Source organism: Lemur catta, chromosome 3 (assembly GCF_020740605.2).
Source record: "Lemur catta isolate mLemCat1 chromosome 3, mLemCat1.pri, whole genome shotgun sequence".
In the NCBI taxonomy this organism is placed as follows: Eukaryota; Metazoa; Chordata; class Mammalia; order Primates; family Lemuridae; genus Lemur; species Lemur catta.
Window position 1 is genome coordinate 76,460,400 of NC_059130.1, and position 22,580 is coordinate 76,482,979.

A 22,580-nucleotide genomic window follows, 5' to 3' on the forward strand; every position below is an offset into this window, starting at 1 on the left:
GAAGACAGGTTAAACAGCTCTGCCGTTGCAATGGGCAGCAATTAAAAGTTGAGCTAAAGAGGAGTTAATAAAAATGAGAAACTTACCGATAATTCTGGAGGTAACATAAGTGAAGTCTAAATCTCCCTTTGTGTAGCTAAAAGTGAGAAAAGAAAGGGCATTCATGAAAATGATCCAAATATGCCAAGATGGCTCTCTTTAAATCACCTGTACTCATGAACTGGGACACTTCTGTCTAGTGGGCATATTTTGACTCCCCTCTAACCCTTCTCTCTATAAAGGACGCATCATCAAGAGAAGACAGCCCACAACCTCAGGGGTATAAACATACCACTCCAACTGGTGCATCCCAATGCCCTCGTAGATGCCACTTCATGAAAAGAATCAATCTCAGAATAGAAAACATTGCTTAATTTTACCACTGATTGTTCCAGCCTTTTTGCCTGCATAGAAATATCTCCCATAATTATAAGCAGCTAAGGGGTAGGGAGGGAAGAAGTGATTGCGAAAGAATAAATGACACCCGTTTTCTGCCTACCAGGCCCTGGTTGGAAATTAAAGATAACATATCAGACTTGACATTTGAATTTATGATCTGATACAACATATTGTAAATTACAGTGACTCTAGAATTTTCTAATATCTAAGAATAAAAAATAATTCATATGGCCTGCTTGTAAGAAGTTTCATACAGTGAAAGAAGAGAAAACTTCTCCCACTAAATGAATTTTAAAGGGTTAGTAAGATATGAAAACAATGTTCTGTTTTGATTACAACCCACAGGTATTGCTTATTCAAACTGCATGTGCATTATTAGCTCTTCAAACCACCCAAAGACACAAATCCTATCAGTGTATAACACTAAAACTCAGAGAGGTTAATTAACTTGCCTTAGGCCACATGGTTAACAAGGACAGATACTGCATTAGACTCAGGATGTTTGATTCTAAAACCAGGGGTGACAAACACTACACTATAATATAACAATGAGCTGAGTCTTCCCAACCTGTGCTTGAATTTTCTAAAGGACTCAACTTGATGGCTTCAATAACATTCCTCAGCTGATCAGATCCTATGTAATTATAACAAAAATGGACACTCTTTGTGACAGATAAGCATTTGGCAGGTAACCGGATCCTCTGAGGGCATGAGGATCCACTAACTTAACCAGGAAGAATATGCATACCTGGTAACAGATTGTATAACTCTAGAAGATGTGTCTTTCAGGGTATCTTTCAAGTTGTCCTTTAAGTTACTAAAGAGCCTCCCTGCACCTCCTTTTACCATGTCAAAGAGGCCTCCCCCATAGCTGGGCTCCATGTCTGGAGACGAGGCACCTGCCAAGGAAAAAGAGAAAAGGAGGTGATGGCACAGAATACACTGAAAACCGATCCTTCATTCCTGAAACATACACAGACTGTCTCTGGGAGTCTGGGACAGATGTTCCTGGAAGTTATGTCCTGCTCTCAGAATGCATGGACTCTGAGTTGCAGCAATGCTGCTGCTGGTCCTCTGCTGGTCCTCAGAGGAGACTAAAGTCAGTTGCTCACTGAGTCCCAGGAACGGAAGCCTCCAGAGCTGCACTGCCCAATACTGTAGCCACTAGCCACATGTAGCAATTGAGCATTTGAAATATGGCTGCTCCAAATTGAAATGTGCTGTGAGTATAAAACACAACACATTTCAGACTTGATGCAAAAAAAAAAGAATGTAAAATATCTCAGTATTTTTATATTGATTACATGTTGAAATGATAATATTTTAGATTTACTGAATTATATAAATTATACCATTAAAATTAACGTCACCTGTTCCTTTGAACTTTTTTAATGTGGATACTACATACGTGGCCTGCATTACACTACTTTCAAGCAATGCTGGTCCACAGAGCAGCCAAGGAAGAGCAGTGGTCAACTTCAGTGAGTCTAGGGCCCTCCTTTGCCCTTTGATGGAGCTGACTGTGTTAGAAGCCCCATTCCATGGCCGTGCCGCTAAGCAACAGCCCATTTTCATTATGGAAAAACCCCTTCTGAAGGAACTTAATAGCAGCTTTTAGGTCTTAGGATGCATGGTGGTCATTAGTGTTATTTGCCAAATATGCCAGGTTCTCTTTCCTCACAACTTCATAAAATTGTGCCTTCTGGTCCCTTATGCTTAGCTCGAGTCTAGGGTTGTTCAGTCTCAGCATTACTGACATCTGAGGCCAAATACTTCTTTGTTATGTGTGTGTGTGTTGAGGGAGGCTGTCCTGTGCATTGCAGGGTGTTTAGGAGCAACCCTGGCCTCTATTCACTACATGCCAGTAGCACCTACCCCCACCCCCACCGCCACACCTGAGTTGTGACAACCAAAATATCTCCAGACATTGGCAAATATTCCTGGGGGGGGGGAAATTAACCCTGGTTGGAAACCACTGCTTTAGCCTATGACGTGTGAGTGGATGTGTTGTGCATCACTTCCAGATACAACATTAAACTGTTAGTGTGAGATTCTCCATTATTCTCTCTCTCTCTTTCTCTCTCTCTCTCTCTCTCATTCTTTCGTTCTCACTTTCTCTTTGCCATAGCAACCAGGAAGGTTTGAGATTGTGGCTGCTCTGTCCAGGATTCCTGGGTCCCAGAGTATGGAGCCATGTAGCAGAGCTCCGAGCTCATCTTTGATGAATATTTAGCACGAGAAAGAAACACCGCTTTGTTGCTAGAAGCCACCAATATTTTGAGAATGTTCATTATTATAGCACAACCCAGCCTATACAGACTGACACAGGCCTGAGGTGATGGATCCCCCAATTACCCTGACTTGATTAATGCACATTGTATGCTTGTGTCAAAACATCACACGTACCCTATAAAGATATACAGTTGTTATGTACCTATAATAATTTTTAAAAATAAAATAAAATAAAATATTAGGATTCCAGGCCAAAAAAAAAAAAAAAAAAAAAGACTGATGCAAGAATCCATGCAGAGCAGGAGGCTCATGTAAACAGTGGCCAGGGAGGGCTCTAAAGCCCAGCAGTCAAGAGCATGAGTCATTCTCATCTGGGTTCCTGCCCAGCCTTCCTACTCCTAGCTGTGTGATCTTGGAAGTCAGTGTTTCTAAGCCTCTTTCCTCCCATCTATAAAACTGGGATAAAAATAGTGCCTACTTCACAGGGAAAGATTAAATAAGTGCATATAAAGCTGTTAACACAGTACCTAATAAATCTAGGGGTCAATGGATTATAGCTATTACTTTATTATGCCATACCCTGAAATTCCTATATTGATATTTTTAATCTTTTTCAACTGTATGATGACAAAGACAAGAATGACATCTATTCTTTTTTTAAAAAAATTGCAATATATAATATTTTAAAAGAATAAAGAATAATAAAAATACTCATGTATCAGGACCTATAATTGCTAACACATACATAGCACTTACTATATGCTAGGTATTTTTCTAAGCATTTTACCTATATCATTTATTTAATCTTCACAGCATCCCTATAAAGTAGATAATATTATTATTCCCATTTATATATCAGAAAACTGAGGCACAGAGGTTAAGAAACTTGTCTAAGGGCATACAAGCTATTAATAAATAAATAAATGGCAAAGTTGGGATTGAGTCCAGGCAACACTTCCAAACACATCCTTCTTTCTTCTCCTAATACCATCCTTAATTTTATACTTACCAATCCAATTAATTCCTTTAAACTTATATTACATATGTTTGCATCCATAACAAATATATTAATATTATTTTCCATGTTCTCAAGCTGTACATACAGGGTTCTCTGTTTGCATTCTTCTGCAACTTTATTTTTTTTCATTCACCATTGTTTAAAATTCTTCTAGGCTGGTACCATATGTAGCTTTAGCTCACTTAATGTATGTTTCAATTATCCCATTAATAGATACTTTGTTTGTTATAACAAACAACACAGGAACACATACCTTTGATTACATATGGGAGACTCTAGTTGTATGTAGGAACGGAATTTGCTAGTAGGTAAGATGTGCACATCTTCAAATTTCTAGATATTGACAAATCATTTTCAAAGTAGTCATATCAGTTTAAATTCCTACAAGTAGTACATATGAGCTCCCTCACTCTATGTTCTCCTTAACACTTGGCATTATCAAACTTTACATTTTTTACCAATTTGGCATGTATAAATCAATATCTCATTTTGGTCTTATTTTGTGATTTCCCTGATGACTGGGGAGGTGAGGTATCTTTTACTGTGTTTTTTGGCCAGGCAGCCATTCTTTAAATCATATTTCAGGTACCTACCATTTAGATGCTCACACATATACCTATAAATGCAAGTTGACTGTCAAATTCTCCATTGTGATCACAATAGCTACTGATGCCACTCATGGCAGACATTAGTAAGAGGTAGAGCTCACCTATGCAACAGGAACTGGGTTTGAACCTCTATGGTAGCACAGTTTCATATAATTGGAGTGTTTGTTATTCCCATTTTACAGATGAAGAAATGGAAGCTCAAAGAGGGAAGGTAACTCACCTAAGATCTCAGCTAACGAGTGGAAGAGCCAGCAATTCAAACCCAGATCTGTGCGACTGATTCCAAAGCCTATGCTCATCTACCATTTCACACTGTTCTACAGCTCCACAACAGCTCGGGGTTCCAACAGCTGTAAGCAAGATGGTCCTCACCTGCCTTATACACAACTGCCTTTTCCTATCCCCTCCCCTTCTCCACCTCCCACCGGCATGCCTTTCATCTGGCTGCTCTCAGCAGCAGATGTCCCTGCAATAAGCACCCTCATAAATCACCGCATCTGTCAGATCAGCCAAACCAATCTCATTATGTGGGCAGCCAGAGCCTCTGTCGCCCTTACTGCTTCACAGCCCTGAATAAAACACCAGCAGCGGGTCTGGTGGGCAGCTCCACAGACATGGGTTAGTGCTACGAATCTGAGAACGTTTTCTTGTGTTCTGTTTCCGTATGACACAGGGCACATTATTTCCTTCTAAACACATCCCCGTGTAAAAATCTGTATTGTGATTTCATTTTAAATATGGTGAGGACAGAGCAGCATAATATCTTTGCAATTCCCCCCTTTCCATCCCAAGTTAGCACTTCAGACTGGAAACCTTCTTCTGATATATCCCTGTTCTAAGAGATGACACCAAATTGATTATCTAAAAGTCTTTTCAAATCTCAATTTCATATTGGAACAGAACTCCGAGGCACCAACCTATTAAAAGATATAAACATCTTTGATTATCTAAAAATCAGACTCTCCCCATCCCTCAGGCTGCATGCTCTGCTCGTTAGAGCCTTGGAATGCTGCAGAAACCAGAACAACTTGCCAGAGTCCATCTGTAACCTTCATATACCCAAATCGTACGTTGAACTAGCCAGGACACACAAAAAAAGGAAGAGGGAGGTTATCTGATGTTGCAAGTACTTCAGGGTAGATATTATGGCTTTCCCTGATGAACTACGTAAGTGCCAAAAGTGCAGATTCTGCAAAGGATATTTTAGCCTCAGCTTGCTGAAAGAAAGGGCAGAGAGGTTTCAAAAAATGACACATCAAATAGGGAAATGCTGCAGTCAGAAAGTGACATGCAGAAGAAAAACAACGACCACAGTAGATCATGTTAACAAACTATGGCCCATGGACCAAATGCTGTGTACTGCTTATTTTTATACAGTCTGGGGAAAAACAGTGACTTATACATTTTTAAATGATTGGAAAAAGTCAAAAGAAGAATAATGCTTCATAACTTGTGAAAATTGTATGAAGGTCGAGTTTCAATGTCTGGAAGTGAAGTGTTATTAGAATATAGCTCACTTATTTGTTTACATACTGTCTATGCTTGCTTTTCCGCTATGGCAGCCAAGTGGAGTAGTTCTGACAGAGACCTTAGAGCCCACAAAGTCTAAAGGATTTATTATATGGACCTTTGCAAAAAGTTTTCCAACCTCTACACCAGATAGTTGACAGCACTTGCATTCCTAAGTTAAGAATGCAGAGGCTGCCCCCTCCAACATCTTTCTAAATGCTTTGGCTAAAATGGTATCCAAGGAAAGAACACTCCCTGGGCTTAGTAAAGGGATTTGAGAGTCCAAGAGGGTGGGAGTGGGGAGGTCAGAGTTGAGAGAGGATGAGTGTGCCATCCAAAGAGAAAGGTCCAGGTCTCTGCCTCTAAGACTCCAAATCGATTCTTGTTCCATGATGTCTTGTCATTTTAAAATCTAAACCCACCAAAGACAAACATCAGAGAACCTCACTCTGCCCTGAGTCATTCCTAATAATGTAATAAACAGGTTTTCCTTGGGATTCCTGATGCTTAGGAAACTAGAGGCAGTATCCTATCCTTCCAAGTTGTAGGAACTCACCACGTGTATAACCTGACCAGTCCTACTTGCAGAGTGACACAAAATTTATTTCTCCTTGCAGAGAATCTCTGCCTCCCACTGGTCTGCTAGTTAGCTGTTTGATCATTTATTTGTATCAAGCTTTATTCTCAAAGAGATATGAGATGATTCAATAGTTACTTAGAAATTATATAAAGAAGACAAGCACAAATGTTAAGGGTGGTCTTATACTGCCTCAAAGTAACCAGAAATACAGGAAAAGTAGGTGTGGGTACTTTTCATAAACATTTCATTGACTTGTTAGTCATGGAAAAAACACTATGAGAATACCGTGGAAGGGGAAGGAAAAGATGACAAAGGTCGTGCCCTGGAGAATCCACAAAGCACAGTGGTCTTTCCCCCATATGCTCCCACTGCTCAGACAGTATGTGCCTATGACACCCCGGGCTGTGGATAATTCCACTCGGTGACCCCTGAGAAGGGGTGCTCCCCCACAAAGCTGTCATCAACAGGATAGCATGCAAATACTGAGCAAAAAAAGATGTTCATCACAGTATTGTTTATAATGGCAAGAGGCTATAAATGATGTATTTTTTTCAATATTAGGGGAATTTGCTAAGTATCCCTAAGAATGCCATATAATTAGCCATTAAAGTCACCCTGTAGAAGAGTACAGATGCTCATGGCACAGGGCTAAATGAAAAATAAGCAGGATACAAAACATGCACAGTACAACCTCATTTTTGTAAAAGAAAAATATGCGAATTTAGAAAAAGAATTCAGAAGATATAATAACCATAAAATAATAATAACTCAAACTTACTGAATGCCTACCATGTACTAGGCCACTGATCTAAATTCTTTATAGGTAGTAACATATTTAATCTTCCCAACCACGCTATGAAGGCAGTATCATCGCCATCTTCATTTTACACCTGAGGAAACTGGAATGAGGACCCATCAGCAATGTGCCCCAAGTCCCACAGTTAGTAAGCCAGGACTGGTACCCAGGCAGGCTGCTCCAGAGTCCAGGCTTTTATCCACTCCATTGTCAAAATAGTTACAGTAATTATATTTAATTTTATCTGAGAGAACAATGAGTTATTTTTCTTGCATGGTTGTATTTTCTAAATTTTCTACCATTTACATTTATTAGTTTTACAATTAAAACTATGCTATGTAAAATAAAGATAGCAGCCAAGTGCTATACTGTTAAAGTTCAATATGGCCTTCCTGAACAGCTGTAGAGAACACCCTTCTCCTGGGTGATTCTCAGCTGGCCTGTAAGAGGTGAGCAAATTCTGCCCACAATTCTCCCAGTAGCCTGTGTGGCTCCCTGATGCCAGGCAGGCTGGCGGCTTGCCAGAACATCCCTCTGCACTTGACTCTTTCTAAGAAGACCTGAGACCCTGCTTCATCATGGTAGTAACTGTCTCAGCTCTGGCATTAATACTCAAGGTGGCCCGGTATGTTAAGGACAGGGAAGAGATGGCAAAAGCCTCTCGGCAACAACTGCAGTTCTCGGGACATCAGGCTTCCTCAGTGGGTCCTCTGGGCCTCCACAAAAACACTTCAATAGAACATCACCTTTCCTCTCTCCAGAAACTCTTTGCCATCTAGTTGGAGTAATTGTGAGTAATTATTCCACTGTGTTCAGGATCAGCTTGTTGGAGAGGTGACTGATAAACTGAACTTTGGCATTAGAATCTCATCATACTCATGCTCCTGTTCCACAAGGCATTTTCCTCTGTGGTTATTTAAGTGTCACAATGTTAAAAATGCCTTGTCCTGGCTTCTATAGTGTTGACGATTGCGGGATAGAAAACGCTGAAACCAATGTGACTCTGCAGAGACGCACTACTAGCTCCTGCTCTAGGAAAATGCCATTCCTTCTCCACAGTGCTTGGCAAAGGGCAAGAACTAGAGTCATTACTGCAAAAGGCTTCATCATCCTTGTTTATAATAGATTTTTTAGCTGTTGGCTTCCCAGCAGTTAGAGAAGTGGATCACATGGGGATAACACGTAGACACACCATAGAAAAGCCCATGACCTTGGCTGCCAGAATCAAACACTGCTTAAACATCATTCCCCATTCATCCTACTCCAGGAAGCTTTGAGAGAAGAGGATGGACTTCAGGGAGACAGGTCTTAGAGTGTGATATGGTTTTTTTGCTTAAAAGCTGTGTGACCTTGAGCATAACATTCTACCCCTTCGGGCCTCCTTCCCCCAGACCCCATAAACTGGAACTAACTGAGAACAAAAACTTTTCTACATGCCTCATAGCATCAACAGGATCAAACAGGACCATACATGACAATGTGATTTTTATATAGTGAGATCTTCTAAAATGGTCAGGGATTTTTATTTTAATTCTGAGAAATTCAGCTCTCATGGTAAATGAGTCCATGGATTGCCTATCATAAAATGGCCAGGAATCCAACTAGAAATTAAAAATGTCAGAGAAAAAATAAAATTTAGTGAAAAAAAAAGTCAATACTCCCTATGCCAAACAAGAGGTTAGCCACTGGACAAAGCCACCTGTGTTAAAATACGGGCTTTATGTCAGCCAGCGTTGGTTTGGATCTCACTTCTGCTAACTAGCTGGATGTAGTCTAGAGAAGTTAAGTAACTGATCAAAGTCTTAATTTCCTTATCTGTAGAATGGAAATATTAATAGAATATCTCATAGAGTTGTGGTGAGGAATGTATGAGATAAAGTTCTGTCAACCCCTTAGCATAGTGGCTGGCATGTTGTGAGCATTGAATAATAGTTACCAAGTGTCTGTGGACACAGAAAGGGCAAAGCCATGAAAAATGCTGCCACAGCAAAAAAGGCCACACTGTTCAGTTTCAGGGTTAACAAAGCCAGACTAGAAATGTGTTCAACAAGGGCAGAATGTCTTCTTGGTGCCTCCAGCTATAGCACATATAAACACTTCGCTTTTGCCAGTCCAGAATAACAAATGGTTAACAGAGCTGAACCTCATTATAGCTCTGAGGTTTTTGCTTCCCATCATTATGGGATCTGCTGCCTGGTGGGGGACTTATTATGGCCTATTTGCTGGACTAATATTCAGATTCACGCAGATTCAGTGGTACTGGCTTTTGAAATATTACAATATTTCTGTACCAGTGGCACAAAGTATGAGCTGTTAAAACTATGTCATGTGATGACATTGTACAGTAGCAGCCCTGGACACAGAAAGTTCTGGCAGCTGCTCAACAGATCAAGCAGGCAGAAGCAGGGCCATGTGCAGCATCTGCTGGCAGCTCCAGAGGAGCTCAGCACTGGCAGGCATCAGAGTAGGTGCTGCCAATGAGTCAGGCTCTGGGTCCAGGCCACGGAGGAAGCACTGGAGTCCTAGAGCATCATGGCTCTTACCAGTCAACAGCACGCCCAGCCGGCCTTAGCCTGCAATAAGGTGCCAGAGTCTTTAGAATAATTAATTTAATGGGGAACTTTCTGGAAAGGTCTGCTGCCATTTCCTATGTCAAACCATGGCCCAGAAATGGAGATCATTTAGCTGGTAACAAGAACACTCTTGAGAATGTCCAAAAATCCACAAAAAAATTTGGAAATCAGAGTGATACATAATTTGTGCTATAAGTTATATCACCTGGTAAACAGTGATAAATATATGTGTGCATGTGTGTATTTGTTTACAGAATAAAATGGGGCTATACTTTACATTTTATGTATATATTGATTTCTATATTAATTGTGCTAGCATACCAGTTATTAAATATTTTCTTGTCGCTACAGAGACCATAAAATCAGTATGTACACTATTTTTGCACTCTTGAGGACTTTGATGGGAAGTGCACTGAAATAGAAGAAGCCCCAGTTCTTTTCCACGCTGTGTAGCCATGGAAGAATCACAAACTCAGAGTTTCAAAGAATATAAAAACAGGACAATGAATTAGAGGATTTCCTAGATCCCCTCCAATTCTAAAAATCTTTGACAGTATCTCATTGTACAGGGGCCATCTATTATTAATAAACACATACTCTAGGCTAGGTACTATGCTAAGCAGTTTTCATAAACTACTAACTTGGCTCTCCCACTAAGCACAGTGGTAGGTGGGAGTCCACTGATGAAACTGAGGCTTTGGGGAGATAAATCTAGACATCATGGCAAAATGAGAGTGGACCTAGGTTTGGCTGGATCCAAAGCTTCTGCTCTTATTCACTTCCTCATCCTGACTCTTTCATGAGGGACTTTGTCTCTTATGCCTCCATTCTCCCAGCTCACTTTGTGCCTCCATCCTAGGACTCAGAGCAGTCTGCTTATATTAGAATCACTTGCGAATGAGTCTGCCCCCCTTCAACTCTGGTTCTTCAATAACAAGGAGCATGTTTCATGTCCTCCACAGCCCCCTAAGACACACAGTAAGCACTCAATAAATGTATGTGATACTGGGCTGCTACAAAATGGAATAATCAAAGAGAATATGGCAGGGATGGCAAGGAAGACCAAATAGATCAATCTTGGCAGGGACCTGATCTTTGCCTAACTGCAGACAGCAAATATGACCAGTGTTCTCACTGCCTCCTCCCACTTCTCCAGACTTCTGATTGCAACACTGCCTCTTCCAGCACCCACTGAGTATGCTTGAGTGGAGATTTCATCAAACTCAAGAAGAGTTTTATTGTACAGAAGACTAATATATTTGAAGAGAAAACCAGGGAGAAATTTTACCCTCAGAGAGATAAGAGGAGTTAATTAAGAAACCAATACTAGCTCCTCTTTCCCCAAAGGATCAACAACATGAAAAAAATAAGAGCAGAAAAAATGAGAAATACAATCAAGGTGAAGACCACATTGAAACCAAAATTGACCTTTTGTTCCTTCAGGGATCGAGGAAATCAAGCTACAGTTGCCAATCCAAATTCTACCCCATAAACTCCCATACAATACATGGCTATTGCTTAATTGGATTACTTTGTTTATATTCATATACAACAAATACAGTAAGTACTTACGGTGTGCCAGGGAAAAGGGTTTATATAAGGGATCTCTACTCTCTAACATTTGGGCCAAATGAAGAGGTTCAGCATTATTATAATAATATATAATTATGTAATTATAATATATAATTATATAAATATATAATTATAACAATAAATATATAAATAGAACATAATTATAATTAAGTCAATTTAATGAGATCAGAACCCCAAATAGAAAACTGGAGAAACAGAAAGAGTTCTGCCCACTCCATGGACTCTCAACTCCAGGACGTGACCATTAATTATTTTTTCTCCTTTCTCTAACCAAAACTCCAGGGCTTATATTGCATGAAATGGACAATGATGTTTCCCTCTTAATTACTAGCCTTGCTGCCTGAAACAGAGAAATATCTGCACAGTTATTTGACCCTGTCCATGATGGAGAAGAGAGATAGCAGAGGACTGATGGCCTGCTTAAAGAAAACTGCAAAGAAAAAAATAGAGCAAAAAATCGTTTCGACGTTTCAGTCCATTTAATGGAGACAGGGAGACAATAGAGGCACCAAAGGGTGACTAAAGGAACTTTTATCAGTCTCCCCAAATAACCTGCCATATACAGGTAGAATCTTAGAAAACCAGTTTTGTTAGGTGAATGCAGCCCTAAGAAGTTTCTCAAGCTCCTCCCCTTCCAACAAGACTGTTTTTTCTTAGCTCCTAGACAGAAATTCTGGAGTTGCCACTGCAAGTCAACTTTTTACAGAAAGATCAAATTGTTGCTTTCCAGAAGAACAGCAGCAACTGCCTGGACAGATATTGTTTGTTGTTTATAAGATCAGGGTAGGTATATATATACTTTATGCTATACACAATACACACATATGTTACGCATAAGCCAAAGTGGCATTATTACATGCTAGGTACTATGCTAGTATACAGTATGCGACACAATAAAAATGAAAAGTATTTTGCTCTTATTTTTCAGATAAGAAAACCATGTCTCAAACATTTACCTAGGATTGCTTAGGATACATACAAATGTCTGTTAGATGCCAAGATCCATGCTTTTTTCATTTCATCAGGCACAGTCAGGTACATACAGTCAGAGAGGTGGAAGCCCTCCTCAGATGAGAGGAAGCAACCCAGACTCATAACATTTTAATACTCAATTGGATATTAGCGATGTATGCCTATGCCTCAAATGGATACAACAGGAAGAGAAAATGACTTCCCCAAATCATTGCTATGATTAACTTTTTTAAAAAACTGCATTATTGACATACAGAAAATTGACAAAATAAACTCTACACATCTAAAATGTAAACATTTTATAAGTTTTGACATATATGTATACATACATATATATGTGATTAATTCTTGCAGTATATTTGATCAATGATTCTGCTGTGATGCAGTATTCTATCTGTGCACCATCCCTACACAAGATGGTGAAAACAGAGTACAACTCAGCACCGTAATAAACACACACATACACATACACCACACTCAAAGGGATCTCAAAAGCAACATGTCAGAAAAGAATCCTTTATCCTTCACTAAGTGCATTAATAAAATGCCCAGATCTCCTAGACAGTAAAGATCCTCAACAATCCCTCACAAAGCAAGAGCTGCTCTGAACACTTATCTACTTTAAATAGTTTATACCAGCATTTCTTAAATGTGATCCACCAAGCATCAGCTTCAGAATCATCTGCAGCCCTTGCTTAAAATGCATATTCCTGACTTCCACTTCTGACCATGATAGAGAGTAAACGGTATTAGACGTGATCCCCTATGATAAACTGGACAAGCTACAAGAAACATTTGTTTTTAGGCATTAATCAACAGGCCAGAAAGGACTAGGATCTTTGAAAGGAAGGAAACACATAAGGTGAGCCCCATGGTTGTGCCAGCTTTTTGCCTGGCGGCACTTTCCTGCTACCATAAAGGGATCTAGAGCCCAGGCAGAATAGTGGTCCTGCTCAGCTGTGGAGGCAGGGGTCACAAATACAAACAAGGGCTAAGAAGCTGGGATGTGTGGGGTGAGATAAAAGAAAATGGGGAGCAGCACAGTGGGAGTGCTGAGGGGAAGGGAGGCAAAAGTCTGCATGGAAATTCACCGGGAGTCCTTGGCTGAAGTCTAGGCTGTTACTACAGAGCACAAAACTTCACAAGGCCCAGCAGAGACTACCTGACGCAGGGTTGTGAACTAAACCAGAACTGTATACCAGAGGTTATACACGCTGGGATATGTTGGAGTTCTAGCCTAGCCAGAATGGAAAGGTCTTGCTGAGCACCTCAAACGTTCAGTCGAATACTCAGTGTTTCTATGTCAGAATGAGAAACACTGTTTCTCAAACACAGTGTCTCTACACAGTGTTTCTATACCACATCCGGCACTAGAAATACAGACCACATCCTAGAGTAAAGGTCACACCCCAGGAGTAAGTTTAAAACCACCTAGGATTTTAAGTTTAAAACCACAATTCATTTTCAGAAAGAATAAAAGCAAGCCTGAACAGGACCAGAAGGATAGGCCACTAATTTAACTGTTTTCTAGAATAAAATTCAACATTTTAGAGGAAAATTACAATCCAGACTTCTGACAAAGTATCATCACAATGTCTATCATACAATTAAAAAAAAAAGACTAGGCATATAAACAGGCAGTAAAAATTGACCAATAAAAAAGAAGTAAATAGAAACAGATCCTTAAATGCCCCAGATATTGGAATTGGCAAAGACTATAAAGTTCATTAATATGTTGAAAGATTTAAACGAAGAGGTGGTGTTAATGAGTTAACAGGAAAGAATGTTAAAAAAAATTCTAGAATTGAAAAGTATACTATCTGAAACGAAAATTTCACTAAATGGGCTTAAGAGCAGATTGGAAACTGCAAGAGAAAAGGTTAGTGAACTTGAAGACAGGTCTGTAGAAATTTTCCAAATCTAAAAGGCAGAGACAAAAGAAAATTAAAACAATAAAGTTTCAGTGACCCGTGAGACAAGTTGTTTACTATCAAGTAAGTAGAGTCTAGGAACGGAAGGAGGAAGAAAATGGGGCAGAAAAAGAAATTATTTCCAACATTTGGTGAAAATAAAAATCAACTTAAAAATCAGAGTGTCTGAACCTTGGCACTTGGCACTGCTGACACTGTGAGTTGGATAATGCTTTGTTGTAGGGGGCTGTTATGGACATTGTAGAATTTTTAGCAGCATCCCTGCCCTCTACTAACTAGTTTGTAGCAGTATTCTCCCCCATATCAACCCTAAGCAAAGACAACCAAAAATATCTCCAGACATTACCAGCGTTTCCTAAGGGACCAAAATTGTCCCTGCTTAAGAATTATTGTTATAGACCCAAGTAACTCACCAAACTCCAAGCATGATATATACAAAGAATCACCTTAAATACATCAGAATCAAACAGCTGAAACCAAAACTAAGAAGAAAATCTTAGCAGCAGATAGAGGAAAAGATAGATTACATACAAAAGAACAACAACATAAATAATGGCTAGCTTATTTATCAGAAGCAATGGAGACCAAAAACAATGGAATGACTTTTTTAGAGTGCTGATAGAAAAAAACTATCAAACAAGAATTTTACAGACAGCAAAAAAATCCTTTAAAAACAAAATTTTAGATGAAAAAAAGCAAGAGAATTTGTTACTAGTTGACCTGCATTACAAGAAAGTCCTTCACGCTTAAGAGCAATGTTACCAGATAGAAACTTAGATCACTCAGAACTACAAGAAAGAGCAAAGAATACCAGAAATGGTAAATGTATGCGTAAATATATAAGACTATTTTTTTCTCAAGTTATCTGAAAGACAACTGTTTCAAGCAAAAATAACACTGTATTGTAGAATTATTACATAGATGCAAAATATATGACAAAATAGCACAAAAGATGGGTAGAGGGTAAATGAAATTTTGCTGCTATAACATTCTTTTATTTTACTGTAAGTATATAGTGATAAGTGAAAAATTCATATTGTAATCCCTGGAAAAATCACCACATACAAAAAATAAAAGGATATAGCCAAAAAGCCAGTGGGAGAATTAAAATTTTATATTAAAAATATATGATTAATACTGACAAGGCTGAAAAGGAAGAATAGGGAAACAAAAAATAGACAGGACAATTAGAAACAGAAAGAAAAATAAGAAACAGCAAGACAGTACACTTAGTCCCAACCATATTATTAATTACAATAAATCTAAGTAGACTAAATACGATAATTAAAAGGGAGAGATAGACTGGATAAAAGGCAAGACCAAATTATATGCTATCTACAGGGATGTACTTTAGTCACAAAGTCACAGATAGGTTGATAGTAAAAGGATGAGAAAAGATTAACTAAGCAAAATAATAAGCAAAAGAAAGCAGGAATGCCTATATTACCAGACAACTTAATTTCAGGACATGAAGTATTCCAGAGATAAAGAGTAATGTTTCATAATAATAAAAGGGTCAATTGTTCTGAAAGATATAATAATCCTAGATAAGTATGCATCTAATCACACAGCTTTAAAATATACAAAGCCCAGCCTGAGCAACATAGTGAGACCCTGTCACTACAAAAAAAAATTGTTTTAAATTAGCCAGGTATAGTGGTGCACACCTGTAGTCCCAGCTATATGGGAGGCTGAAGCAGGAGGATCATTTGAGCCTGGGAGTTGGAGGTTGCAGTGAGTTATGATGATGCCACTGCACTGTAGCCCGCGCAACAAAGCAGGACCTTGTCGCAAAAACAAACAAACAAACAAACAAAAAACATAAAGCAAAAATGGACAGAACAATAGCAATAGACAAATAGGCCGGCTGCAGTGGCTCATGCCTGTAATCCTAGCACTCTGGGAGGCCGAGGCAGGAGGATTGCTTAAGGTTAGGAGTTTGAGACCAGCGTGAGCATAAGCAAGACCCCATCTCTACAAAAAAAAATAGAAAAATTAGCTGGGCATTGTGGTACATGCCTGTAGTCCCAGCTACTCAGGAGGCTGAAGCAGGAGGATCTTTTGAGCTCAGGAGTTTGAGATTGCAGTGAGCTATGATGATGCCACAGAATGATACCCTGTCTCAAAAAAAGAAAAAAGAGAGAGAGAGAGAGACAAAGCAAATATCACAAATGCAAATTTTTAAACCTCTCTCAATAACTGATAGAACAAGTAGATAAAACATTGGTATTGGCATAGAATATTTGAACAACAATATCAACTACATTGCCCGAATGACATTTATAGAATATTGCAACCAACAACTGAAGAATATACCTTCTTATCAAGTGTTTACATATGCTGGGGTATAAAATAAGTCTCAACAAATTTCAAAAAGTTAATAAAAATGCATATTTCTGGGTGTCAACTCAGACTCAATGAAATGTTTAAAGGCATACGAGGAAATTAAGGTTCAAGTCACCCAGATTGCTAGTAAGTGTCAGGGCAAGGAAAAGAACATTGTTCTAACTCCAAAGCCTATGTCCCTTTTGCCACATGCTTAAATAGAGCCTAGACTGTTTGGGGAAGATAACACAAACACTCAATTAACCATAAAATGCCATCCTTGGTCCCATAAGGCTGTCTGCATTGCCACAGCCATTCCCTGTTAAAACTGTGCTGTGCTCAATTCACAATTGCAAAGATGTGGAAACAACCCAAGTGCCCATCAATCCATGGGTGGATTAATAAAATGTGGTATATGTATACCATGGAGTTCTACTCAGCCACTAATAAAAAAGAGTGAACTAATACCTCTTGTATTATCCTGGATGGAACTGGAGCCCATTCTTCTAAGTGCAGTATCACAAGAATGGAAAAGCAAACACCCCATGTACTCACCATCAGATTGGTACTAATTGATCAAAACTTATGTGCACATATGGAAGTAACATCCATCAGGTGTCTGGCAGGTGGTGGGGGGAGAAGGGGGAGAAGGGGATGGGTCAATTCACACCTAACGGATGCAATTCGCACTGTTTGGGGCACGGGCATGCTGGTAGCTCTGGCTCAGGTGGTACAAAGGCAATTTATGTAACCAAAGCGTTTGTACCCCCATAGTACTCTGAAATTTAAAAAAAAAAAAACTGTGCTGTGCTAAGAACTGAGAACTCAGTTACTTGGGAAAACTCTACACATAACTATATGTCACAGAACACAAGGGAGGGAATCAACCAATATATGCAATAAAGAATCCCGGGATTTGGGAGCTACTGAGAGGGGAGAGAAAGCAAAGGCCGGGAGACCATCAAGTCAAGGACATCCATGAAAGTGGAAAGGACCATAACTGAGCACTGAGCACTGAGCACGGTTATAGCTGCACTAAGGAACATGCTAAGCTCACACGACACTGAAGCGGGCGGAGGGGGTCTGAGAAGGCCAGTGATTTGCCTCTGGCACTGACCACAGTACACGCTGGAGCCAGGAGAGCCTGCTGTTTCCTCAGCGAACTGGGAAGAATGACGTAGAGGGTGTGTTAGGGGTGGGGGATGAGACTGGGAAGGGGAGCAGTCTTCAGATCTCACAAGGCTTGAAGGTCAAGCTAAAGAGTAAGAACTTTGACCAGACTGTCTGTGTAACTGCCTACGGGATTTGGTCCTCACATTGACAGAACAAATGACAAAAAAATGGGTATCGGCAAATTTCCAAGAAGCTGCTCGCAGAGATTAATATTGTCTCAGACAAGTGGATTTCCCCAAGGACAGCACATTCTTTAGGGCATATTTCAAAAGTAAGAATTCCATCCCGAGGCACCTGAAGGAAATTTCAAGGCAGTCCTTCAGCATATAATTACCAACTAAATGTATTAGTAAGAACTTCCATTAGGAAGTCTCTGTAATAAGTCATTCCAAGCACAAAAATGCTCAATGAGGCTAAGCAAACTCAGAGTGAGGACACATCTAAATGCTAACCTCACAGGGTATGCAGATACAGTCTGAAGGTGAGTCCTAGGACAAAACAAAAAACCTCACTGCAAGCATTTGGAAGAAAATCTGCTACCTAAGTGCACAGAGAACCTGCTACTCCTCTGTTTCACTGGCCTCAAGGCCAAAGAAAACTACTGCTATCTGTGGGCCCAGCTTATGGCGTGGACTTGGCTTGTGGAGACATTCTCATAAATGCCTGCCCAGTACCCTCTCTTTTGGAAAAACCAAATACTGAGCAAATTCAAAGTCAATGAGAGAGGTTGGCTTCTAGGCTTGGCCAGACTTGGTAGACTACTGGCTGGACTCAACATGCAGAAGACTTGGACTAAATCCCAAAAGCCAAAAGCACACCCTTACCTGCTGGGTTGGTTCCTACCCTCTCTTCAGATTCCTTCCACTCAGAAAATGACCCTCCATGTGTTACTTTTCCCAAAAAGTCTTGAGTCAGTAATAAACACTCCAGGAGAACCAGAAAAAGAAAAAAAGCATTTGGTACTAGCATGATGTGATTGAAAAGACCCAGGATTTGCAAACAAGCATCCCTGGATTCATGACACTGACCCTCTTTCCTTAGTACCTGTGTAGCAATGGGCTAGTTAATTAATCTCTCTAAGCCTCAGTTTCCTCAACTGTAAAATGGGGGTAGATAATATCCTCCTCCCCTGTATGTGATGATATTTAAATGAGATAATGATGAATAAGCATCTGTCACCTAGAAGGCAATCATAAATAATATTTGCCTATGCACGCCTATCTTCTTATTCCCAGATGGGAAAGTAGAGGAGATCCTAGTGGGCGACACACACACACACACACACACACACACACACACACACACACACACACGGAAAGAAACAGAAAAATAGCCTGCATCTAGGAACTGCCACATCCTTTCATCAATTCGGTAGAAAGGCCACTTACTTGCTATATGACCTTATGCAAAGAGAAAGCCTATGATACCTTCCTCAGAGAATCATTGCACAGATTAAATTCATCATCCATAAGAGCACACTGTTACGTTTACAATTTAGTAAATGGTAACTTGAGGTGGAAGTATTAATATATGTGGTAGCATTGAATTAGCAAGAACATTGCTCACAATGGGTCACCAACTGGGACTCAGAAATCTTTTCTTTGTCTGGAGATTTTTATTTCATGGGGATCTGAATTGTACAGAGACCAAGCATCCAGGAAATGATCCTCAGATGGAAATCCTCATATACAGCCCCATCCTGCCTAAGGCAGGCTTACCAAGCAACGGGATAAGGTCCCCCTCCCTGGCTCCCACATTAACTAGCTGCTCAGCCTGTCTTTCTCACTTAATTATGCTTCAATAATCCTGACAAGATTGGCTGGGCTTCACTGTAAATCACGACAGTGGAAATCCTAAAATAAAAGCAAGATTAATGCTATGACCTCAATCTTGGCATGAAAGCCCATTAATTGGAAATCATGGACTTAATTGAATTCTGGGTATAGCACTGCCAGCTGGATTAAATTTTCTGAGACCTGTTTCTTCATCCACATGAAGATGACTGAAATGCACCAATGACAAATATGCCAAATATTGGGCATTGCTGAGGAGACAAACAATCGTTTCCCTGGCACACTAGTTGCCCAACTGTCAGAATAATCTGGAGTCGTGCTTTGGAGGGCCATCACCATCATTTCAGCCACCCTCCCTGTCTCCATGCTCAAGGGTGTGACATAACCTCTCTGAACCTCAGTTTTGAGACATTAATTAAGTAAATGAAATGCACATGTCTACAATAAGTGCTCAATAAGAAGTAGCCATCATCATCATCATCATGGCCTCTTTGCCATCACCCGTTATTATAAGGAGCTGGAGGGAAGGAGAAAGCTGTGTGGCTTCTCTTCTGCAGGCCGCACCCTGACTGGCTGCACAAACGGCACCACAGATGACACAGAAAAATTACTGCACACCCACCAGGGCCTCCCTGAGTTCAAGGCAGCTTCTGCCTCCACTTAGCATTTGGCCGATGCAGACACCAGCACAGTGGTCCCCTCTTATCCAAAAGGGATACATTCCAAGACCTCCAGTGGATGCCTGAAACCACAGATGATGCCAAACCCAACTGCCATCAACCGGAACACATTTCTGTTCATGTCTTCCACTCACCGATTTAGTGTCTTTTCCATCCAAACTAGCACAATTTCTTTTCCTTCTTCACAATTTCATGGATAGAGGATTCATCCTTACTGTAGATCTTAGCAACCTCAGCATATGATTTATTTTTATTTCCTTATTAAGTCAAGAACTTTCACCATCTCACTTAAGGGAGGCACTCTACGGCTTCTCTTTGGCATATCTGAATTGCCCGCATCACTACCCTTGCGATTTGGGGCCATGATAAAGTAAAAGAAGGGTGACTTGAACACCAGCACTGAGATATCGCAATAGTCGATCTGATCACCTAGACAGCTATTAAGTGACTAACAGGAGGGTAGTGTAGACAGTGTGGAAATGCTGGACAAAGGGACAATGCACGTCTCAGCCATGATGGAGTAGGATGGCATGAGATTTCACCACGCTACTCAGAACAATACACAATTTAAAACTTAGGAATTGTTTATTTATGGAATTTTCATAATATTTTCAGACTCCAGTTGACTGCAGGTAACCAGAACTATGTAAAGCAAAACCATGGATAAGGGGAGACTACTTGTGTCATCTATCTCCTGCTGTCTGGTCTGTGTGGTTCCGTCTGCTCATGGGACAAAGATTTACATGCATAAACCTCGACCCAACACTGAGATGGCTACTGCAGCCTCCACTACAGAGGAGGAAGGAGGGGACTCTGAGAGGGAGAGTAATGGGCATAAGGCACTGGCTATGGCACATACTGGAGTCAAGATATCATGGTGTTTCCCACAGAAACAGGTGCTCATAGAGGGTGTATTAGAGAGCGGTGAGAGGTGAGACTGCAGATGTGAATGGTCCTCGGATCCCAAAAGGCTTGAAGGTCAAACTAACCTTCAAAGAGTAGATAAAGGTATTTAGAATTATTGAGAAGGGTGTGGGGATTGCTTTCTTTGAAAGCTGCAATACAAAATTAACTGAGAATCAGCAAGAGCTTAGAAGACAGTGCTGAATTTATATCTATATTATGCTGTGTCATGCTATGCTTAGTTTATATCTGAATCGTGCTGTGTCGTGCACCCAGCACAACACTTACCAAGATAAACAGTCCAAAAAAGGACACTTAATTGAACTGAATTGAATCGTCAAGAAACCGAGAGTTCCAATTCACTTTTAAACCAACTACAATTGCATTGAAATGCAGCCAGGTGATAACAGCATCATTTGTCAATCGCCTTCTGATTGCTGAGAACTGGACTATAAGCTTTATATTCATTATCTTATTTAATCCTCACAATCACATTGCCAGGTAGGTTTTATCATGCCCCTTTTACAGAGGAGCAAACTGAGGACCCGTCTTAACCCATTTGGGCTGCTATAAGGAGATACCATAAGCTAAGTGGCTTATAAACAACAGAAATGTATTTCTCACAGTTGCGGAGGCTAGGAAGTCCAAGATCAAGGTCCCAGCGGGTTTAGTGAGGGCTTACTTCTTAATTCATAGACAGCCATCTTCCCCCTGTGTGTTCACGTGGTGAAAGAGGTAAGCGAGTTCTCTGGGATCCCTTTATTAAGGGCACTGATACCATTCATGCTGACTCTCCCCTCATGACCTAACCACCTCCCAAAGGCCCCACCTCCAAATATTATCACATTAAGGATCAGCATATCGATTTGGGGAGAGGAGTCACAAACATTGAGTCCATAGCAGAACCCAAGACAAAAATCTAGGTCACACAGTCGGGGATCTTCCCTAGGTCTGTCTCACTCTAAATCCTGTGTTCTTCTCATGACATTATGCTGCCTCCTACTGTATTTGTTAAAAGCTTAAAACATAAAGGGAAACAGCGAAATCCAAAAGCACTGCTGGAGAACAGAAAAGCCAGACCTTGGCCTGATGTCTGCTCTGCGTAGGATCTAAGGATATTTTCAAGAACAGACACACAGCAGGGGAAAACTGCTAAGCATCAAATGCTGGGAAGGCACAAATTAGTGAAAACTACCTTCTAAGGCTTGAACAGGCAGAAGAGGGCGACCACCGTCCAGCTATGATTGTGGTCCCTCATGCAGACTTGGTTTGACAAAGGGTTGGTGGCAGCAGCTGAAAATGTTCTTTCCTCAATTAGCCTGTTCTTGCTGCCCCGTCCCACCCACCCCACAGGTATATGCAGTCTTTACAGTCTGCTATTCAGACTTTGATTCTCATGTTCAACAGCCACATGCACCAGCATTCCAGGGTGGCAGCAGAACACAGGAGGGGGGAG

The 22,580-nt window shown here is 40.4% G+C and overlaps 1 protein-coding gene across 2 annotated transcripts in view; it reads right to left on the reverse strand.

The window, feature by feature from the left end:
* The window catches only part of DNAJC6 (DnaJ heat shock protein family (Hsp40) member C6), a 69,515-nt gene extending 47,705 nt beyond the window's left edge, over window positions 1-21,810 (reverse strand). The window contains exons 1-3 of one of the 2 annotated variants that reach the window (XM_045547823.1): window positions 21,749-21,810; window positions 1,187-1,337; window positions 87-136 (exon numbers count right to left, since the gene is read on the reverse strand). In XM_045547823.1, coding sequence (XP_045403779.1) covers window positions 87-136; window positions 1,187-1,320 — 184 coding nt within the window. In that variant the 5' untranslated portion in view covers window positions 1,321-1,337; window positions 21,749-21,810. Of the gene's footprint in view, window positions 1-86; window positions 137-331; window positions 420-1,186; window positions 1,338-21,748 lie in introns of those variants that run through there. The other variant, XM_045547824.1, reaches the window with a different exon arrangement.
* Window positions 21,811-22,580: the final 770 nt, after the last annotated feature.